The 17,919-nt window shown below is 41.2% G+C and overlaps 1 protein-coding gene across 1 annotated transcript in view; it reads left to right on the top strand.

The window, feature by feature from the left end:
* MFSD2B (MFSD2 lysolipid transporter B, sphingolipid) overlaps positions 1-9,174 on the top strand; it is a 39,108-nt gene extending 29,934 nt beyond the window's left edge. The window contains exons 10-14 of the mRNA XM_074921883.1: positions 644-724; positions 4,854-4,963; positions 6,235-6,378; positions 7,920-8,096; positions 9,117-9,174. Coding sequence (XP_074777984.1) covers positions 644-724; positions 4,854-4,963; positions 6,235-6,378; positions 7,920-8,096; positions 9,117-9,174 — 570 coding nt within the window. The remainder of the gene's footprint in view (positions 1-643; positions 725-4,853; positions 4,964-6,234; positions 6,379-7,919; positions 8,097-9,116) is intronic.
* The last annotated feature ends 8,745 nt before the right edge of the window (positions 9,175-17,919 follow it).

Genomic DNA, 17,919 nt, shown 5'->3' with positions numbered 1-17,919 from the left:
TGAACTTAGGTCAATTGTAAGCCTGTTATTAGTAGCCATATTTCAGTACATTGGTACTACATTGCCTGTAGTTGTTGCTGCTACCAGGTGAGTATTGCAGTATGTGAAATGGTAATTCATGTTGCCTGTAAACAACTATTTATCTTACAGGTTGTTGCTAAGAATAAACATGTAGTATGAGATATGTACTCTAAGTATATCTTAAGATAAGTGTATCTTGTGTTTCAGCTTTCTTCCTGAATGATGGAGTAGAGCTTAAGTCACTTATCTTTTGTCAGGTTCAGATAATGAGGCAAAATACATTATCACAAAGTATGACTATTTGCAATATGTTTGAACTTTAATGACCGTATCATGTATAGCTTTAACTGCTGTGGTTTGCATTAGGAAAAGGAAATTCTAAGACACTGCCTTCTGATATTTGACTGTGGAAAACTCTCATAGATAGCTTTTGTTTGCAATATATAATAGTGAATTAAAAAATAAAAAAACAACACTCAAAAGATGACAAGAAACAGGAATCTGCAAGTTCGCCTTCTTTTCAGACCATAATGTAGTAGACAGAAAGATGTCTGTGAGCTCTACAGCTGAAGAAGACAGTGGCAGCAAGCACAGTACAGATACCTTTTTTTGTCAATTGTAGGTATCAGCAGCTGTGAGCATTCCCATCTGGCAGAAGTTTCTGCAGCGATTTGGCAAGAAGTGTACAGCATGTGGGATTTCGGTAAGCAAATCCTTTGAGAAAAAAAATCTGCTTTTGCTCCCTTCATTTGACAATTGGAGCCACTTCAGGAGCTCTTTCAAGTGCTTATAACCTCAAGCTACATGAAATTTGCTCTGTTTCAGAGTTTGTTTTAAATTGTTTTACCAAATTCCAGACAGATTCCAAGTTTCCAAGAGAAACTTTTGAGAAATGGGTTGACTCTGAAGGGAGGTCCCAGTTTGTTTAAGAATCTGCATAAGCTGTGTGTTTGACTGCTTTCAGAAGTGAATCTCAATGAGGTTTTGTAAATTCAGATCTGCATTGCCTCAGGTCGACAAGTTATCTGTTGTTTGGGGCTTGTTTTGTCTTTGTATATGGTGCTGAGTTGATTGCATCTGTAATTCAGTCACAGAGGAGGAAACAGAAGTCTGTTACACATCCTTCTCCAGAAACGTAAGAAGGCAGAAGTGCCCACATCCCTCTGAACAGAGCTGGACAGTTATTAGTGAAGTAAAGAAATAGGTGACCTGTCTGAGAAAAGAAGCCTAGTTTAACTTTGACACAGCTCAGCGAGTCTGCCCTCGTCTCTGATGGATTATTTTAAGTCCTTCACTTAGTGCGGACAGCAGCAATTTTCTGTCATCATCCTCAGTGAGTCATTGTATAGGCCTGTTCCTCCCCATTTTTCCCCTGTTTACCTTCAATTACTTATGAAAGAAGGAAGAAAAATTGCCTGCTTTGTGCACAATGAAGCATGAGGACTTGGAAAATCCAGCCTGAAGCTATATGTCAAAATCTGAACAAAGATGAAAAGTTTAGGACTGGTGAAAATTGTTGAATATAATTGAACAGTTATAATTTTTGGAATTAAAATCTGTGTGTTGAAATGACTTCCAAAGAATGAGAAGTAATTTTAAAACCCAAGTTCCAAGTAAGCTGAATCGTTATGTGTTTTGAAGTAGGCATCTGGAATCCAAGTCTCATCCTCATTTTACCGCTTGAGCAAAGAGAATTGCCAAAAGCAGTGTTGGACCATTGACTGGACCAGGGAATGCAGATTTCCTCCGTAGGAAATCTCTTCAGTCTACTTGGCTATGAAAAATGCTTTCTTCAACCAACTTGGCTCTATAAATTTAGTTTAACATGACTGGAAAGCCTGTCAGCACCTCTGTAAACATGGTTTAACTTAATTTTACAGTTGAGTTGCTTGACTGTATTATGGTCTGAGTGGGGGCTGCATTGAAAAAAAGCCACCTCTCTATTTCACCTTGTAGACATTTCTCATGGGACTCTGTGTGCTCAGTGATGGATTTTGTGTCTGGCAATGCATCACAGGGGCTTCCTATACTACCACCTTGTGTGATCTGTACAACTAATCTGTTCTCCCTCACTGTGAAATAAAATCACATCATTTAAGGCTCCTATGTTTGTCACTGAGGAATGTTCTTCTGGAAGGAAAGGAGACAGGGGAGAAAACAAGTTTTGTTTCTCCAAAACCTTACTCAGCTTTCAGGGTGAAGATGTAATTTGAAATTCAGTTTTCTGAAAAAAATACCACACTGCTCCAGACTAATTTTTCACGTTAAAGTGATTCTATGTTGAAAAGACCCCTGAAAGTGTATAGAAGGCAAGGTAGGTAGATAAACAACAAGAATCTTGGCTTCTTTTCACTGATACTGCTCCATTTTTACTCATTTCTCCACAAGAGATGACCAGCAGTCTAATCACTGACGAAGTATCTAAACTTCCTAGAAATTTAAAGCTTAGACTTTCTGGAATTACAGGGTCGTACCCAAGCAGGATCCATGATAGCATTCTTCCCATGATCAGGGTGGTGCACAGGCTAGAAATTATTCTCTTCTGTTTATTTGCTTCTGCTTCCACGTGCTGTGTTCATTTAGATTATCTGCTCTGCCCTCACGGGGAAAATGTTGAACTTGCAATCAGTAAGTCTCAGCTGGTGACTGGAGGTGAAGTTGTCATGAAAAATTTGAAGAAGTGTGGCAGCTTGTTGGTTCATGTTTTTGGCAAGGTGTCTAAAAGTGAAAGATTGCGCTCTCTCACAACTCTAGCTTCCATCCCAGCCAATAACAGCTTTTGGCTGTGGGTTTGGGAGGATTTAGTAACAAATAAAAACAAATTTTAAAATGCCCCAAATCTTTTCACTTCCCCACACATACTCAATTGTCTATTTGCCATCTATCAGCACTGTGCACAGCATGGAGGCATGCCCTTGGATGAATCCTGACTGCGCAGCCCCTTTTCCACTCTCCCATCCCCATTTCCACTCACATCCTAGCTGTGCCTTTTCCTGATTTACTCTTCATGATGTGCCGCTGCACAGACCAGTACCACCTTTAGCATCCCAGCAGGGTTGCCTTCCATAGTGCTGTCAGGGAATGGATGGAAGACACATGATAACTGTAGGATATCGTTTATGACTTGGAGGGCAGCAGCCTGTGACTAGGGAGCAGGGTGCCAATAACGGAGTTTTTGCTTTACAAGTAGGAAAGAAGGAGCTGCATTAGCTGTTTATTGCAGCAGGAACACTGGCCCCATGATTGCACTACCATTGCATGAGTGAGACTTCAGGGCATTGTAGCCTCAGTCCTGCGGGTCATGCTTCTCTTCCAGTAGAAAATTACAGTTACAATGATTATTATTATCGATCTAGAATTTTGTTTAAGTGCTTTGGTTTCTGAGTGGGTGCCCCATGTGGAGCATAAGGCAGTCATAAAATTGCTTATAGGCAACATAAAATCTTGTATTGCTGGAGTGCTCTCTTGTGGTGAAATAACGATTTTGCCACAGCATTGGACTAATGCAAGGATTATCTGTCTGCGCTGGGAATTTGCAGTCAGGAAAGGTTATTTTCTGCCTCCTTAGGTTAGGAGCAAATACTTTAGATGGGAAATGCATTTAAAACATAAACATAATGGATTAGACTCCAGGACTCCCAGAATTACTTATCATACCGAACTGTAAATAGCAGTGCTTAGGGGAATCACTCTCTGTGAAAGCTCTTCTCATACCCTCAACTCCCAAGCTGCAAGTATAGAGGATTGGAACACTTAATGTTAAACTAATCCCCCATCATGAAAAAGCCCTGTAGATAAGCCCCTGGTTCTGGATCCAATGTGTGCTGTGCCCGTGGTTCACAGGCGTGGGAGTTGGAGCATGTGATGGGTACGGGACAGCTGGGCTGTATGCATTCAGTCAGTGTTTAAAATTGTGGATTTTCAGGCCTGTAAACCCATTGCCTCAAGTTGAAGTTGAGGAAATCTGGTGGTTTTAAGTAAGTTTTTAAGTAAGAAAATTAATCCTGAGCATCTCAAATTAGTTTGGTTTTGAGGGTAGCCTTAGTGGCTTGTGCAATGTCGTGAGCATATCTGGCTCTCTTGAGTGGGAGTAAACCACATTGCCTTCCTGCTTTTAGTTATTGCTGAGTACCTAGATTGTTCTAAAGTAGTCATTGGAAAGGAGGGTGTAAGCAAACTCTTCTTCATTCAAGACTCAAGATGACCTGTAAAATGGGATATTTACAGTTTTAAATGACCACTGAATCCCTGTCCCTCCCCTGAAAATGCAGCATGATGACGTTTCAAGGCTTTGTCTCTAATAGTAAATTAAATAGTTCCACTGGCCTGGAATAGAAACTGGTGTTTGGTCACCTCTATTACTAAATTGACAGAAAAATCTTAGCACAAGCTGATTAGCAATCTCCCAAGAAGTATCTGGGCACAGTTTGGGAACTAGCCCACTTAAATGCTCTTCACAGAAGATATTTATATGGCCACACTTCTTTTGGAGACTGTGCGTCTGTAGGGGTATGAATGTGGCCAGAGTCTGCCAGTTGGCCTTGTGACTGATAAACAGGCTCTTGGGACTAGTTTAATTTACTAACGCAGTTATGGCCCTAATACTGCTACCAGAGAAGGCTTGTCCTATTTTTCTCTGATTCTTCTGGATAGGTAAATACAGATTGGCTCAGGGGTCTTTGGAAGTTGCCATTTCACCAACATACTGAAGTGTTAAGCATTATTTTGTGTGAACTGTTCTGTAACACAATCTTAGATTTTGAAAGGAACAATCTTTATACCATTGAGCAGTGCATACTGGTAAGTTAAGATGTACTGTTTTTCTTCCTCAGTGGATGATTCCTTTTGCAGTCATGCTAGTGACCATTCCAAACCTGATCCTGGCTTACTTCGTGGCCTTCATCTCTGGTCTGAGCATTGCAGCATCTCTTCTGTTGCCATGGTAGGAGAATTTTACATTTGAGGTGGGGAAGGCTTATATGTCTACATTACATGCATGTACTACTGCATGGAATTTACCCCCAAAAGAGGCAGAATTTGGCAAGAGTCACATCCAAGAATCTTTTTCTGCTTTTGTAATAGAGACTATTTGCAATGATGTGAGTTTGGTTGCCCTGTTGTTAGCAAATTATGTAGCTACTGTAACTGTAGATGCTCTTTGTACGTAAGATTATGTAGATGTATCAATAATCTAAGTAGCTATAGAACAGTATAATGTGTGATAACAGTCATAATCAGTTGCTTAGGTTTGGTTTCTAACAGAATTACAGGAATAACAAAGTTAGATAAATCGATTAATGCCGAGCAGTTAAGAACACAGTAGAGGAAACATAAGCCAAGCCATGTACCCCTGCTTGAGCAGTCTTCTGTTACAGATCAAATAACACAAGGATATGATTAAAAGAAATTGAGAATTCAAAGTATTTTTCTCTCAAGGACTGAAAATATGTGAGGAAAAAACTACTCAAGGATGAGCAGGATAGGACATTTCCTCTCCAGATGGAATAATTATTATTCAGGTCAAATTGACCAGAAAGCAGAACTGTTGCTGAGAGAGCTGTTTTGCATTACTCATTTGTACAATGCCTTGAAAACTCAAGAGATCATGGAAAGATAGCTTGACATAAGCTGTCAGACTACATAAGCTTTTCTGCACAGAGGGTGAGAAGCCCTTTTTTTCCAACAGTAAATCATGACATATATTGGAAACAAAAAAATCAATTCACAATTGACATTTGAGCAGCTTCCATTCTGATTCCCTATTACCAAATTCAGTCTCTTTGAAGTAGAGAGAGAATAGGTCTCATAGGTTTCTGAAAATTTTGTTAGCTTGTCAAAAGAGTTATTTCAGAGTGAAACTGTTCAGAGATTCAGAGTCTCTTGAAATCTTAAGAAACATGTTTTTTTGTTGTTCTTTTTTTTGGTATCACAACTTCTGATTGGAATGACAGTCAGTCTAAAGAATTCTGTCACCTCCCAGCAAGTGTTTGATAGTTTTTCAGATGGTTTTCTACTTTGTAATATGTGGCCATGTGTTCTTTACATGGATTTTTGCCCTCCTGTCCAGCAGTAAGACTTTTTGAACAGATTCTTTCATGTGCTTGACTACATCAATTCAATCTTAAAACAGAGGAGGGGTTCACTCTTTCAGTAAGTTTGGACTTTAAGAAGAGATTTTGGCTTGCATTTTTCTTTTATCTTGTTCTTCTCTAGGTCGATGCTGCCTGATGTTGTTGATAACTTTCGCCTGCAGAATCCTCATCGGAAAGGACATGAAACCATTTTCTATTCTTCTTACGTTTTCTTTACCAAGATGTCAGCAGGAATTGGCTTAGGAATTTCTGCAGCAGGTCTGGAGTAAGTAACACTGTGTTTCCACTTAGTGGATCTACTCTGAAAGCGTTCAAGGGTTACTCCACCTATACCCTGTGGAGTTAATTGCCTTTTTGCCCTGAGCCTGAAAGTGCCAGCAGCTCCAGATTTCTAACCACTAAGGACAGGATTGTTATCCTCTAGGCCAGACCACTGAGCACTGTTGCCTGCCCTAATATGTTTCAGATCAGAAAAACTGACTTTGCTTTAGATTTTCCTCTTTCCAAATAACTCGTGTAAATTTTAGTGGCTTATATGAATAAAGAACTAAACATGAAAGCTCAGCAGATGAAGGTCCCCCACAAGTGATACAGCTGCTTTGTGCATTTCCCCTTGCATCTGGGTTGGTCTATGTATATGAGCTTGTAAGTCTTTACATGCTTTCAGGGGTGTCTAGTGGCCTGTTCAGGATAAAACGATCACTGATTCCTGCATGGTTTTAGGGAACTGGCCACTGATCTCAGTTAGGAACAGTCGTTCTCACAGCTCTGCCCATCACCTAGACCATGTCAGTTTGGAGGATGCTTTGTGATCTCCTTCCACTTTTGCCTTGTCTGTTCTGACTGTAGACAGTCAGGCTGAGAAAGTGGTCAGCCATGTCCTGCCCTGCTTTCGTGCATGACCTAGCAGAAAGGGGCTTTGCCTGCAGCTGCTAGGTTTCAGTATACATACAGCACACAAACACTCAATAAACACTGAGAAGGGAACTTGTCTGAAATACTATCTAGCCCTTGGATCCAGGCTAGGTTTTGGTAACCAGAATGTTTTGCTTCAGGACCTTCAGCTGAAACTGCTAAATAACAGGCAGTGCTTGGCTGAACATTTTGGGCTTAGGAATTTTAGATGCTTATTGCTAACACCCTCAAACAAATCGCTGTTTGCCAATTGCATTCCAGTTAGCTCCCAGCAATTTGCCAAGGCAGACGTTTGTGGGAGAATGCAGAAGACAGAGTGATGCCAAATGAGCTGTAGCTTTCATAGGTGCATGTTTAGAGGAAAATAAACTAATTCCACAAATTGGGAACGACAATTTGAGTATGGAAGCCCCGAATCAATGAACTGTGTGTACCTAACTCTAAGCACTTGAGTAAATTTGTCTATCTTGAGAAGAGTGCTTAAGTGTGTGTTTAAATTAAAGTTAATTATTGCTGTTGAATTTGGTCAGATTACTTGCATACTTTTAAAGTGGAGCCTAAATACTTTGCTGAATATTAACAAGAAACATAATAGATTGATTTCCTTGTGTGGGGTTTCATTGTCCTCTTAGTAGTTAAATGTTACATAATAATAACAAGAAAGTACAGAGGTAATGAAGTTAATCTGAAATCAAGCACAAAGATGAGATTTGAAAAACAAGATTTGAAACCTGTAATGAGGGTAAGGAAAAGGTGAGATGTGGGGAAAAAATGGGAGAAAAGTCTTAAAGAGTTTTGGGGGAAAGGAGTCACCCTAGAAGGGACCTTCAGATGAACAACTGCCTTTTAGCTTTGGACATACACACACCATTGTTATTTCCATTTGTTTAGGTTTACTGGATACAAACCAGGGATATGCAGACAATCAGATGGTGTGATCCTCACACTGAAAATCCTCATCGGAGCAGTCCCTGCTATCCTCATCCTTGTAGGCTTATTTATACTTCTTTTCTACCCAATCACTGAAGAAAGTCGGAAAGAAACAAAGCTTGCACTTGAAGTGTTAAGGTAGGTTTAAACTGGCATCAAACAGCAATAACATCATTGCAGTAGCTCTTGGTCATACAGGGCAAAAAATTATTAGCTACCAACATACACTTCTATATTCCTTACACCAAACCAAAACAACACTCTATTAGTTGAATTAAGTGAGTGGCACCGTTATATCTCCAGTATCTTATTTTTGTAGCGTAGTACAACCTGCTTAGAGGACAATTTATCAGTTATATCAGCTGCTATGTTTTATTTTTTCTCTAGGGTGGCACACAAAGTACTATTGCAGTACAGTAATTCAAGCCAGAAATGAAGAATATTCTATGTAGATCAAATTTCTGGAGAAAATGTGAATAGTTGCAGTTTACTTTTCTGGAGAAGAAAATGGGATTCTGGACTGCATTCTCGGTGTTTATGGCATATAAGAAACATCCAAACCATTTAGAGGCGTAGGCAGGAAAGATTGTGGGAGAAAAAGAAAGAACAGCTTTGAGCTGTTCTTTCCCTTTTTACCCTATCACTCTCCCTTCCTCTCTTTTCCTTGCTCTCCAAAGAAAATCTTGCCTAGCTCAAAATCATCCACCTCTGTCAAATGCAGCCTTGGTATACTGAGGACATACGTAAGAACAGTCTATCCTAGCAGATTGATGGATTAAATAGCAAAATATGTTCTTACTCTGTCTTCTTTTTATTATCTCAAATTATTGGAATTGGAAACTGATTTCCTTGCTAAGGGATCAATTCCAGGGCCTAAGTATGTGTATCTGGGACCGCTTCATTGCCCTAAGGTATCGAAGATACCTGCGTGGGCTTGACAGATACAGCACAGACCTCTTGGCCACCGACTGCTGACCGAGGGGACAGGCTAAACAACCTGTCCTGACGTGTCCCTCTGTTTAGGTACTTTAGTAACTGCCTATAGCAACTGCACCTTGCTGGTGGTTCTCAGTTGTTTGAGATTGCCAAATGTAGCTTCATTAGTTAGCAATAAAAGCCAGAAGTCTGTTCACATGTCATTTGTTCTGCTTTTAACAGAAGGAGCCATCAAAGCACAGAGAACCTGGATGACCACAAAGAGGACACCTCAGTCTGAAAGCTCTGAATACAATGGCTTTCCAAATACAGTCTCACATCCCACGCACAAACTCTGTAAGAGTCTTCTGGGTCATTTCTCTGCTCACATTTTAGCAAAACGGGTAATGGATGGTTCTGACACAGTCAGTAATGAAAGCAAGAGAGGACACCAGCTTACAAAATATATATCTAACTCCGTGCACTGTGCTAAAAAAGACATTACAGATGTTCAGGGATGTAAGCTATTGAAGGCTTGAAGGCTTTTTTTGTTTGGTTTTCAATGATTAATGGAAAGCTATGATCTCATGGCAACAGGAGATTCTGTGGACTTGTAGGTCAAGAGAAAAAAGTGTAAATGTGATGCACCACCCAAATCTTAACTCGTGTGATATATTTCACCCTTAGAGGCTGGGGTGGATTTTGAACATAATCTCTACCTATAAATTGCACCCTAGCGTGTTTGGAAAGCACTTGGGAATCCTGAAGTATGCTATAAAAAGTTAGGATTTACTTTGTTTTGAAATGAAGAAAATCACTGATGCAGACGTCTTTGGAGCATTTTCTCGCATAGAGTTTTTCTGAAAGAGATTTTGATGTAATTTAACTTGATATACTTTATATGAAACAGAACTTTACATTTCCCTTTACTGGAGTTCCTTGTTTCTGAAACCTGTATACTGATCTTTGTCAGAGAATGAGTACTTAACATTTTCAAAATCAACGTCTCCACTCACGATACCCAAAATCAGCAGTGCCTTCCAAAGGTTAGCTATGCAACTCAAATTTCTATAAATTTTGACATTAAGTAATCACGATACTCACCCATTTCTCATGTGGTGTAGGCTCTCTGCCTCACAAAACACCATGGCATAGCTGCTGAATCTCAGCTTGCACACAGTGCTTTATAATAATGACACTACACCTGACTTATAAATGCGGATTTTTTTCAGTCGGGGATGTCATCATGCTTTAGATACATTAACTGGAACCTCATTTCTACCCTAGATTCACACTGCTGAACACATTTTGTAGATGAAAGGCACGCCTAACCTCAGGTACTTTCTGGAGCACTTAAGTTCAGACCTGGTCGTTCTGGGCTGCTTCTGTAGTGAGTGGAGATTGAGACCTCCAGAGGCTGGTGCCAAGCTTAAGCTAAAATGACTGGATTCTGAAGACGTATCTAAATCTGGCGAGGAGAGTAATAAATCCAAGAGCTGGCAGCTTCTTCGCTTTGAAGAAATTAGCACAACGCAAGACAAGACACAAATTTACAGCCCACTGGCTTCACTGTATGACTATGTGGGAGGTTGCCTTTACTTTGTACTAGGAAGTGCCTTTGGAGGACTGGCTGTTTGGGAGCACTTGCAGTAGGTGTCACTGGAGGCAGTGACCACCAGTAGTTTGCTCAGGGACATCTGGGAAGTGACTCATGGTGCTGGGACTGGAAACTGGGAAAGCTTTTACTGATACACTGTGAAGTGAAATCAGTGCATCCAATGAGGGTCTCACTAAGTTTAATACTGAAACCTTTTCAGGCAAGTTAAAAGTCTAAGGCTGAATGAACTGTCCTAATTCATCAGAATGCTTAATCATAAATGAGCTTTTAAGGATATATTTTGAGTGTGTGTGGGTAAGGGTTAACTATGTTCAAGGCTTCTGTTGAATTGACATCTAAGGCTGGGGTTTTTTTGTTTTGGTTCTTGGACAAATCAAGATTTGTATGCCTGGGGCCTGTGTTTACAACAATCTGAACCATAAGCCTGTTTACAATTGTGAGTCTGATGGAATTTGAAATAGCAGATTTACTGCACTTTGAAGTAGGTAAGTTATGTAGTAATATCACATAACTCCAAAACATCACAGAAAATAGTTTTGGGGTGTTTGATTTATTCTGTAATATTTGTGTATTTCTTTAAAAACAACCAGAAATCCCAGTAAAGGCTGTTAATGTTTTTTTAATGGGTTATGTTTTCAGCTGCTATAAATCTGTAGCTACAGGGCAGTGGATCTGTGTCAGTTTACATAAGCTGAATACTTAACCCAGTGATAAAAGGGTTGCAGAAACTGCTGGCTGTGGTTGATTGGAGTAATTAGAATGTGGCTTAAGATATTATTTCTAGATCAGTTGTGCAGTTGCCTCTAAATAGCACCACACCAAATCTGAATTCAGTCTCTTGCAAGGTAAACTTTGTTGGCTGTAAACTGGTTTTCCCTTCTCCAGGGAGACAACATGATATTTCTCTAACAGAGATGTACTCAGCCCTCGTTTTGCATACGGTAGCAATGATGGGAACTACCAAAATAAAATAGAAAGCTTCTGTAAATGAAATGTAGCAGAGTATTTTTATATATGAAAATCTCATTATTTTACTTGATCATCAATGTTCTACTTTTGTTAAGAAAATGAATATAATTTTCTAAGTAAAAAAATGGAAGATTAAGTGCAGGGTAAGACTTTTTTTGTAATTTTCTTTTTTTAGGACTCGGTGTTGGTGCTATAAAATGAATGAGCTTTGTATTTCTCCTTGTCAGTTTTATATTATGTGTATGCCTTATGTACTTTCAGAACGTGTGACTCAAAGCAGCAGATTCTTATATTGACAACAGTTCAGATTAAACGCTAATCTAATGTAAACCTCCTGCCTTGCACTGATTGGCAGTAACAAGGGCCAGGTTCACTCCCTGGGGGTTCTCATTCAAGTAATACCTAAATACAGTCGTAAGAACATGGGAGATTGGATTAAACCAGCTGGGTGCCTAATGGACAGCACTTCCCATCTGCATGCAAACCGTTTCAACAGATGGATTTGCACAAATCGAGGAAGAAAAGAAAAGGATACCAGGGTTGCGTGTCGCCGGGTAGTTCCCCGTAAGGCAAACCATGTCCGTTCCTTGCCCTTGCTGAAGTGCAGTGGTGGCAGCCCCAATCTGGGCTGACTGCTGGGGCAGTCACTAGCCATCTCAGCCAGCCTCACCGTCCTTGTAGTTTGTGGCTAAAAATAATGTTGAAACCTCCCAAGGTTTTCCTGCCCCCCGGCCATTACGGCGGGTGACCAGTCTCACCGTGGGTCACGGCTGACTGTAGCTGAGCCGCCGTTCCCCAGCGGGCGCCGAGGAGGAGGAGGGGGTTGCTGTTAGCCACCGCCACCAGCTCTGTCTCCTGCTGTACCCTGTCTGCCCCTGAGCTTGCTGACCTGCCACGGCTTAGGTGGATTAGATCACTTGTGCTGAGTCCCCACTTTAACAGGTGAGTAATACCACCTTGGACATCTGTCCCTGAGGAGTCCCTGCAGGCGGGGACCTTTGGTTTCAGGTCACTGGGTTTTCAGGAAGGGCTCTGTAGATTTGGGAACTAACTCCTTAAGTCACTCCTGTAACTGATAAGTATTGCTGCTAGATTCAGTCCCTGCCACATCCTCTCATCTCTATTCACCTTCTGCATTCCAAGTAACATAGTCGAAGTGGACAATGTTTTAAATCCAAACCTTGGGTTTTTGGGGTTCATAGTTTATTGCCAAATATGACTTGTTCATCTCCTTTTCTACTTGCCTTTCTGGGCTGTAGGTAGAAAACTTAAAATTAAATCAATGTTCTTTAGAGGAGATGTTTCACTGAGGGAAACTCAGGTCATTTAAGACCTAGTATGTATTGTCCAGCGCTTTGAAGACAAGAAAGAGAAGGCAAGTTAGTCCAGTCTCATGCAGTAGGGCACAGCCGGTAGCAAGGTAGTTTATAGTGGTCGCTCACATACCTCGTATCAATTTCATGTAATAGTTATGTAAAAAACAGTCTCAGAGTGTTACAATAGAGTCTTTCCTTCCAGAAAACTTCCAGACTGATTGATGGAAAGGTCAGTTGAATTCATACAACTAGCAGGGGAGGGAGGGAGTTTTTTGTTTTCCTGCAGTTTCTGAGATCTCAAGTTCCTCGCGCTGCACTGAACTTTTTTTTCACCTTAACTCTCTGCAGGACCATGGCAAGAGTGCTGTGTATTATGGTACAAAAATGTATATATGTCATGGGCTTAAAGTATGAAATCAGTTAGCTTTCACATCATTAAGCACCAAATCTGCTGCATAAAACAGATGCTAACTCACTGGGAAGTTCATTCAAAAGACAAAGCAGCAGCATGTGTCTCTGTCCCTGAAGCAGAGGAGGAGACTTTTTGCTATGTTGCACCTGAGAATTTACAGTCTCTGAAGACACAAACTGGCATGACACAGAGCTAAACAAAGGAGGGAGAACAGTTCTAGAGCCATGGCACTCTGAAGAAAATTTGGGTCCTTGGTATCATTTCAGAGGTGTTTTCAGAGCAGCAGTCTCTAACCCTAACTGGGGAGCACCAGTTGGATAGTAGGGAAATTTGAATGTTTGCTTTATAAGTGTGCAAGCAGAAATAAATCTTATTTCCTGATCTGTTTCTTGTCCCGAATGATGCTAGACAAAGACAACGAATTTCAGCTACACCCTTCAGCTTTCCATCCTCGTTTTTGCTGTGTTCTGCCATAGATGGTAAAGGAAGGATTGCTCACGCCCTGTGGAACTGATGGTCACTTGCTCAGCTTCATCAATGGAGGTACACTTTGGAGGCCCAGCACCCATCCCCTGCCAGCTCGTCTTTGCTGATGTGTGTGGAATCATCTACAGTCAGCAAACGATCAAAAGGATTTCCTTCACAGCTTAGTATTCTCCATCATGGACTTTCATCTCTGTTTTACCTAGAGGCTGTTTTTACCTGTCTAAGGCCAACTCAGGCCACCAGCTTGTCATCATGATGATGGAACCAGGTTTACACTGGCTGAGAAGTTTCTACCCAAATTGGCTGCAGCCCATGAGGAAGTATTTCCCTTGTGTTTCCAAAACAAACTCACCCTTTGTTCACCTTGAGTCATCGAGAAGAATCTGAACATCTGCCACATCCAGCAGCTTTAACAATTCCACTGGTGCTGGCCATGTCGGATTGTGAGTCTCAGTGCATAGATGTACCTGCTGACATCAGTGTGAGATGAATGCAAAACTGTAGCCACCTCCAGATTCCTGGCAAAGTCTCAGCTGTGCTGAGCTGGCCAGGCAGAGAGAACAGGAAACACCAGAATTCCCTAAGTGACCTCTTGGCGTGAAAAAAGAATCACAGAATCACAGAACTGTCTAGACTGGAAAAGACCTTGAAGATCATCTAGTCCAACCATCAAGAGCCGTAAGACAAGCAAGATCCCTAAAAACACCCTGCAATCCTCTCCGAAGGACTTGTGGTTGACATCAATGACCAGGTGGAAAGGTGTTGGATGTGGAGACCCAAATGCCACATGCAGAGCAGAGGAGACTCAGAGAATCAGTTAACACTTTCTGGTTACCAGATATTCCCACACTCAGCTTGTCCCTCCCTGATTCCGTGCCCAAGCCCACGTTCATACAAAAGCAGATCAATAGAAAAAGCAGCAACTTGACCCAAGAGATTATTAGGGACTGCAGCAAACAAGGGTGGAATTTCTGTGCTGGAGGATTCCCAGGAACTGGACAGTCAGCAGAAGCAATGCTATAAAAGCTAAGAAAGACGTATCTTAATTATTCTTGCTGTGCAACTGAAATAACAAGGAGCTTTGATAGAGGGCACAGTGAGAAAACAGGCTGGGCTGTCAGCCTTCTCCATGCCACAGCACAGAAGAGAATGTGTTTTGGTCCTGGCGCTGAGTCCTGAGTGCGGGTTTGGTGTCTGCGGACAGTAACAAGCCAGTTAGGAAGTGCTTGATAGACCCGCTCTAAATGAGGAGAACCAGTAGGCAAGTGTAGGGTGTAATGCACAAGGAACTCACACAAGATACACAAAGGGAACCAGAGTTCAATATTTCTTTTCCTTCACCTTCCTTTTCAGACCCCACCGCGTTCTCTCTGGTTACCAGCAGATAGTATTGTACTTGCTGCCTACAGGGTGGACCTGAGTAAAGGAAACTATGATAAATCCAGGACCAAGACATATTGCAGGGCAGGCGGAGTTAAACCAGAATTCAGTTGAAACTGGACATAGTTTTGGAGTAGTCAGTGGTGGCACTTGGTGAACACTGGTGTGCCTGTGCTCGGGTGGTTGCTCAGGGTTCCTGGGAGCCAGATGTCCCTGGAAAAGTAATAAAGACTGATGGGAAAGAGGGACTTGTGTCTCATGGGACAAACCGGGGACAGAGCGGGCAACAGATTTAATCCATCAAACCCATTTCGTGTTGGATATAGACTGCTACTGGGAGATGGTTCTTCCCACCACCAGCTGGGGTTGGAGTCCCACTATGCAAAAACAAAAACCAGGGCTGCTAGGGGTAAAGGAAGCACAGCACCTGCCCACGTTAGAAGAAATAAGATGGAGTTAAAAAAACCCCCTTGCTTTCCAACTTGCTCCTGTACCTCTCTGATTTTTCTCTCCACTTATTTAATTTGAAAAACTCACAGCTGGTAGCTGAGGATGAATGATTTGATTTGCTCCTGAAGTGTAACACTCCCACTGGGGATAAAGCACTGGGACATGGTGGGACTTTGGCAGCAGAAGCTATACTTGATTTTTAAGGTTTCTGGCTTCAAGAAGCCTTGAAATTTTTATGTCTTTGATGCCTGGTTGTGAGAAGCCATTTACCTGGTTTTGTGTTCTTGTATTCTGCAGAATGGAAGAGCCAAGGGTCTTTGGATGCCATGATTTGTCATCTACTGGTCCACGTGGTGATTGCCACTGGGCTTTGTGGCTTTGGCTTTCTTCCCTTTCCTTTCCCCTTTCTAACAAGAGAGCAATAAAAAATAAGGAAAAAGAAAAGGAAGACGTGCTGACAGTAAGTAAATAAAACCTCCACGATGAATTTCAGAACACCTGAGAAAAGGTGTTTTTTCCTGAAAACAAGAAAAGCAATTTTTAAAACTAAAATAAACCCTCCATGCAGCTCAGCCCATTTTAACTGCAACTGCTCTGTGGTTTCTCAGCGACCATGAGAATGGTAGAACTGGAGACTCATGCTACTGGGAGAAACTTCTAATAGAGGTTCCCAGAAGAGACAGCAGTAAAGCTGCCCCAAGTAGAGCTGACCAGTGCAAAGAAGACATCCCCCGCAAGGCTTCAAATTATTGCTTAAAAACTCCCATGGCAGCTTTTCAATGCCATTACTTTGGTCTCCAACTTGGCGTTCACCAGCAGCCAGAGGACTACCGTAAGCAGAGACCTTAGGGAGAGGCATTAGAGCTCTGAGTGAAGGTGGTTATCAGCTCCTTAACTTCACCCGAGTGTCTGGCTGCCTCCTGGGAGACCCCGGCTCTGAGGTGCCTCTGAAGTAGGGACCTTCGTTGGGAAGGGGACGACCCTCTGTTGTCTGGTCAGCATCCGTGCTCGGTGCTACTGCTGGATGTTTATGAATGTTATACATAAGAAGAACATGATAATGCTGACTGAAATTCCAGATACATCCCATGGAGCATATGGATAATACCTGTAATTAGAAGATAGAAGTAATAAGCTATTAACTACACATGACAGTTAGACACATTATAGATAATGACCATATTAATGTACAACCAGCACAGAAATGTGTACATCTGAAAATGTACTTATGAGGAAACTCACGTTATCCCAGGCTAATTCATTTTTGTGATGCTGAAACAGTAGTTTTATTGAACCTTTATATTTTAATAAGGTTTACTTTATAGAATCAAGTTGCAAGTTCTTTTAGTGGTTGCTTTTAGACCTAAAAGATGCAATAGATAAAAAGACACTGACATCATTATCTGGTTTATGAATGTTAATTCGTCTTTTAAACTTTGGGGACATTGCAAACAGAATAGAAGTCTCTGATTTGAGATGAAAAAGATTCATTTAAGGTTTTATCTTTTTCAAAGGCACTGGGAGCACAGGCTCTTTGTACAGATTTGAACAAAATCCACATTCAATCAAGAACCATCAGAAGCTTCAGTAAAAGAAAATGAGAAGTCAATACATGAAAATAAGATTTTTTAATAACATTTCATCAAAGAGATTTTGAAAGCCATTAGCTGTGCATTTCTGGACGTAAATCTGAGTGTAACAATGTCTCTCTCCTCCAGATCAAGGGAAATTCTAGCAAGTGCTTTTTATCTCCTGCTGTATACGTGTCCCCATCCCCAAACTTATGTAGATCAGACACACCATTCCTCGCCATCATAGTATCTACCTGTAGCATCTACAACTGTGGACACAGGGAAATTGGCCACAGTGGAAACCAAGCTCAGAAAAAGACTTAAAAGCAGGTACATTAGGAGCTCTATTTCAAATGCAATTCCCCAAACTCATGCTTGCACGCAGCGAGAGAGCCTGAAGTTGTCCTGTAGGTAAATAACAATGCACACAAGTAAGATAATTAATCAGTTTTGCACTAGTTTCTTTGCTCTTTTTTTCAGATGAGAGGTGTTAATTAAAAGAAAGTTTAAAATCTCTAAGGTTTTGTGTATGAGTGGGGAATTTTTTTAATGTGCTCTTTTCTAACCCTTTTGGTGAGCTGTCTGGAAGAAGTCAACTGGTTATCCCACTAAATTTATTAATAAATAATATTTGGTACACTTGTAGCATTATGCCTCACAAAACCTATACAAAAGGTTATTACTAACCCATATGACAATTCAGCTGAAATAGAAAAAGTAATTAATTTACCAATGGTACCTTAGCAAGAGAGCAACAGCCTTAGTTGCAGATTCCGCTAGTTCCTGTCCCCAGGCCCCCGTGTTAGACCATGGTGACTTCCAACTTCTTGCACATCCCTCTCTG

Source organism: Athene noctua, chromosome 1 (assembly GCF_965140245.1).
Source record: "Athene noctua chromosome 1, bAthNoc1.hap1.1, whole genome shotgun sequence".
Taxonomy (NCBI): Eukaryota; Metazoa; Chordata; class Aves; order Strigiformes; family Strigidae; genus Athene; species Athene noctua.
The sequence above is the reverse complement of the archived record's forward strand: the minus strand, read 5'-3'. Positions and strand labels throughout refer to the sequence as shown.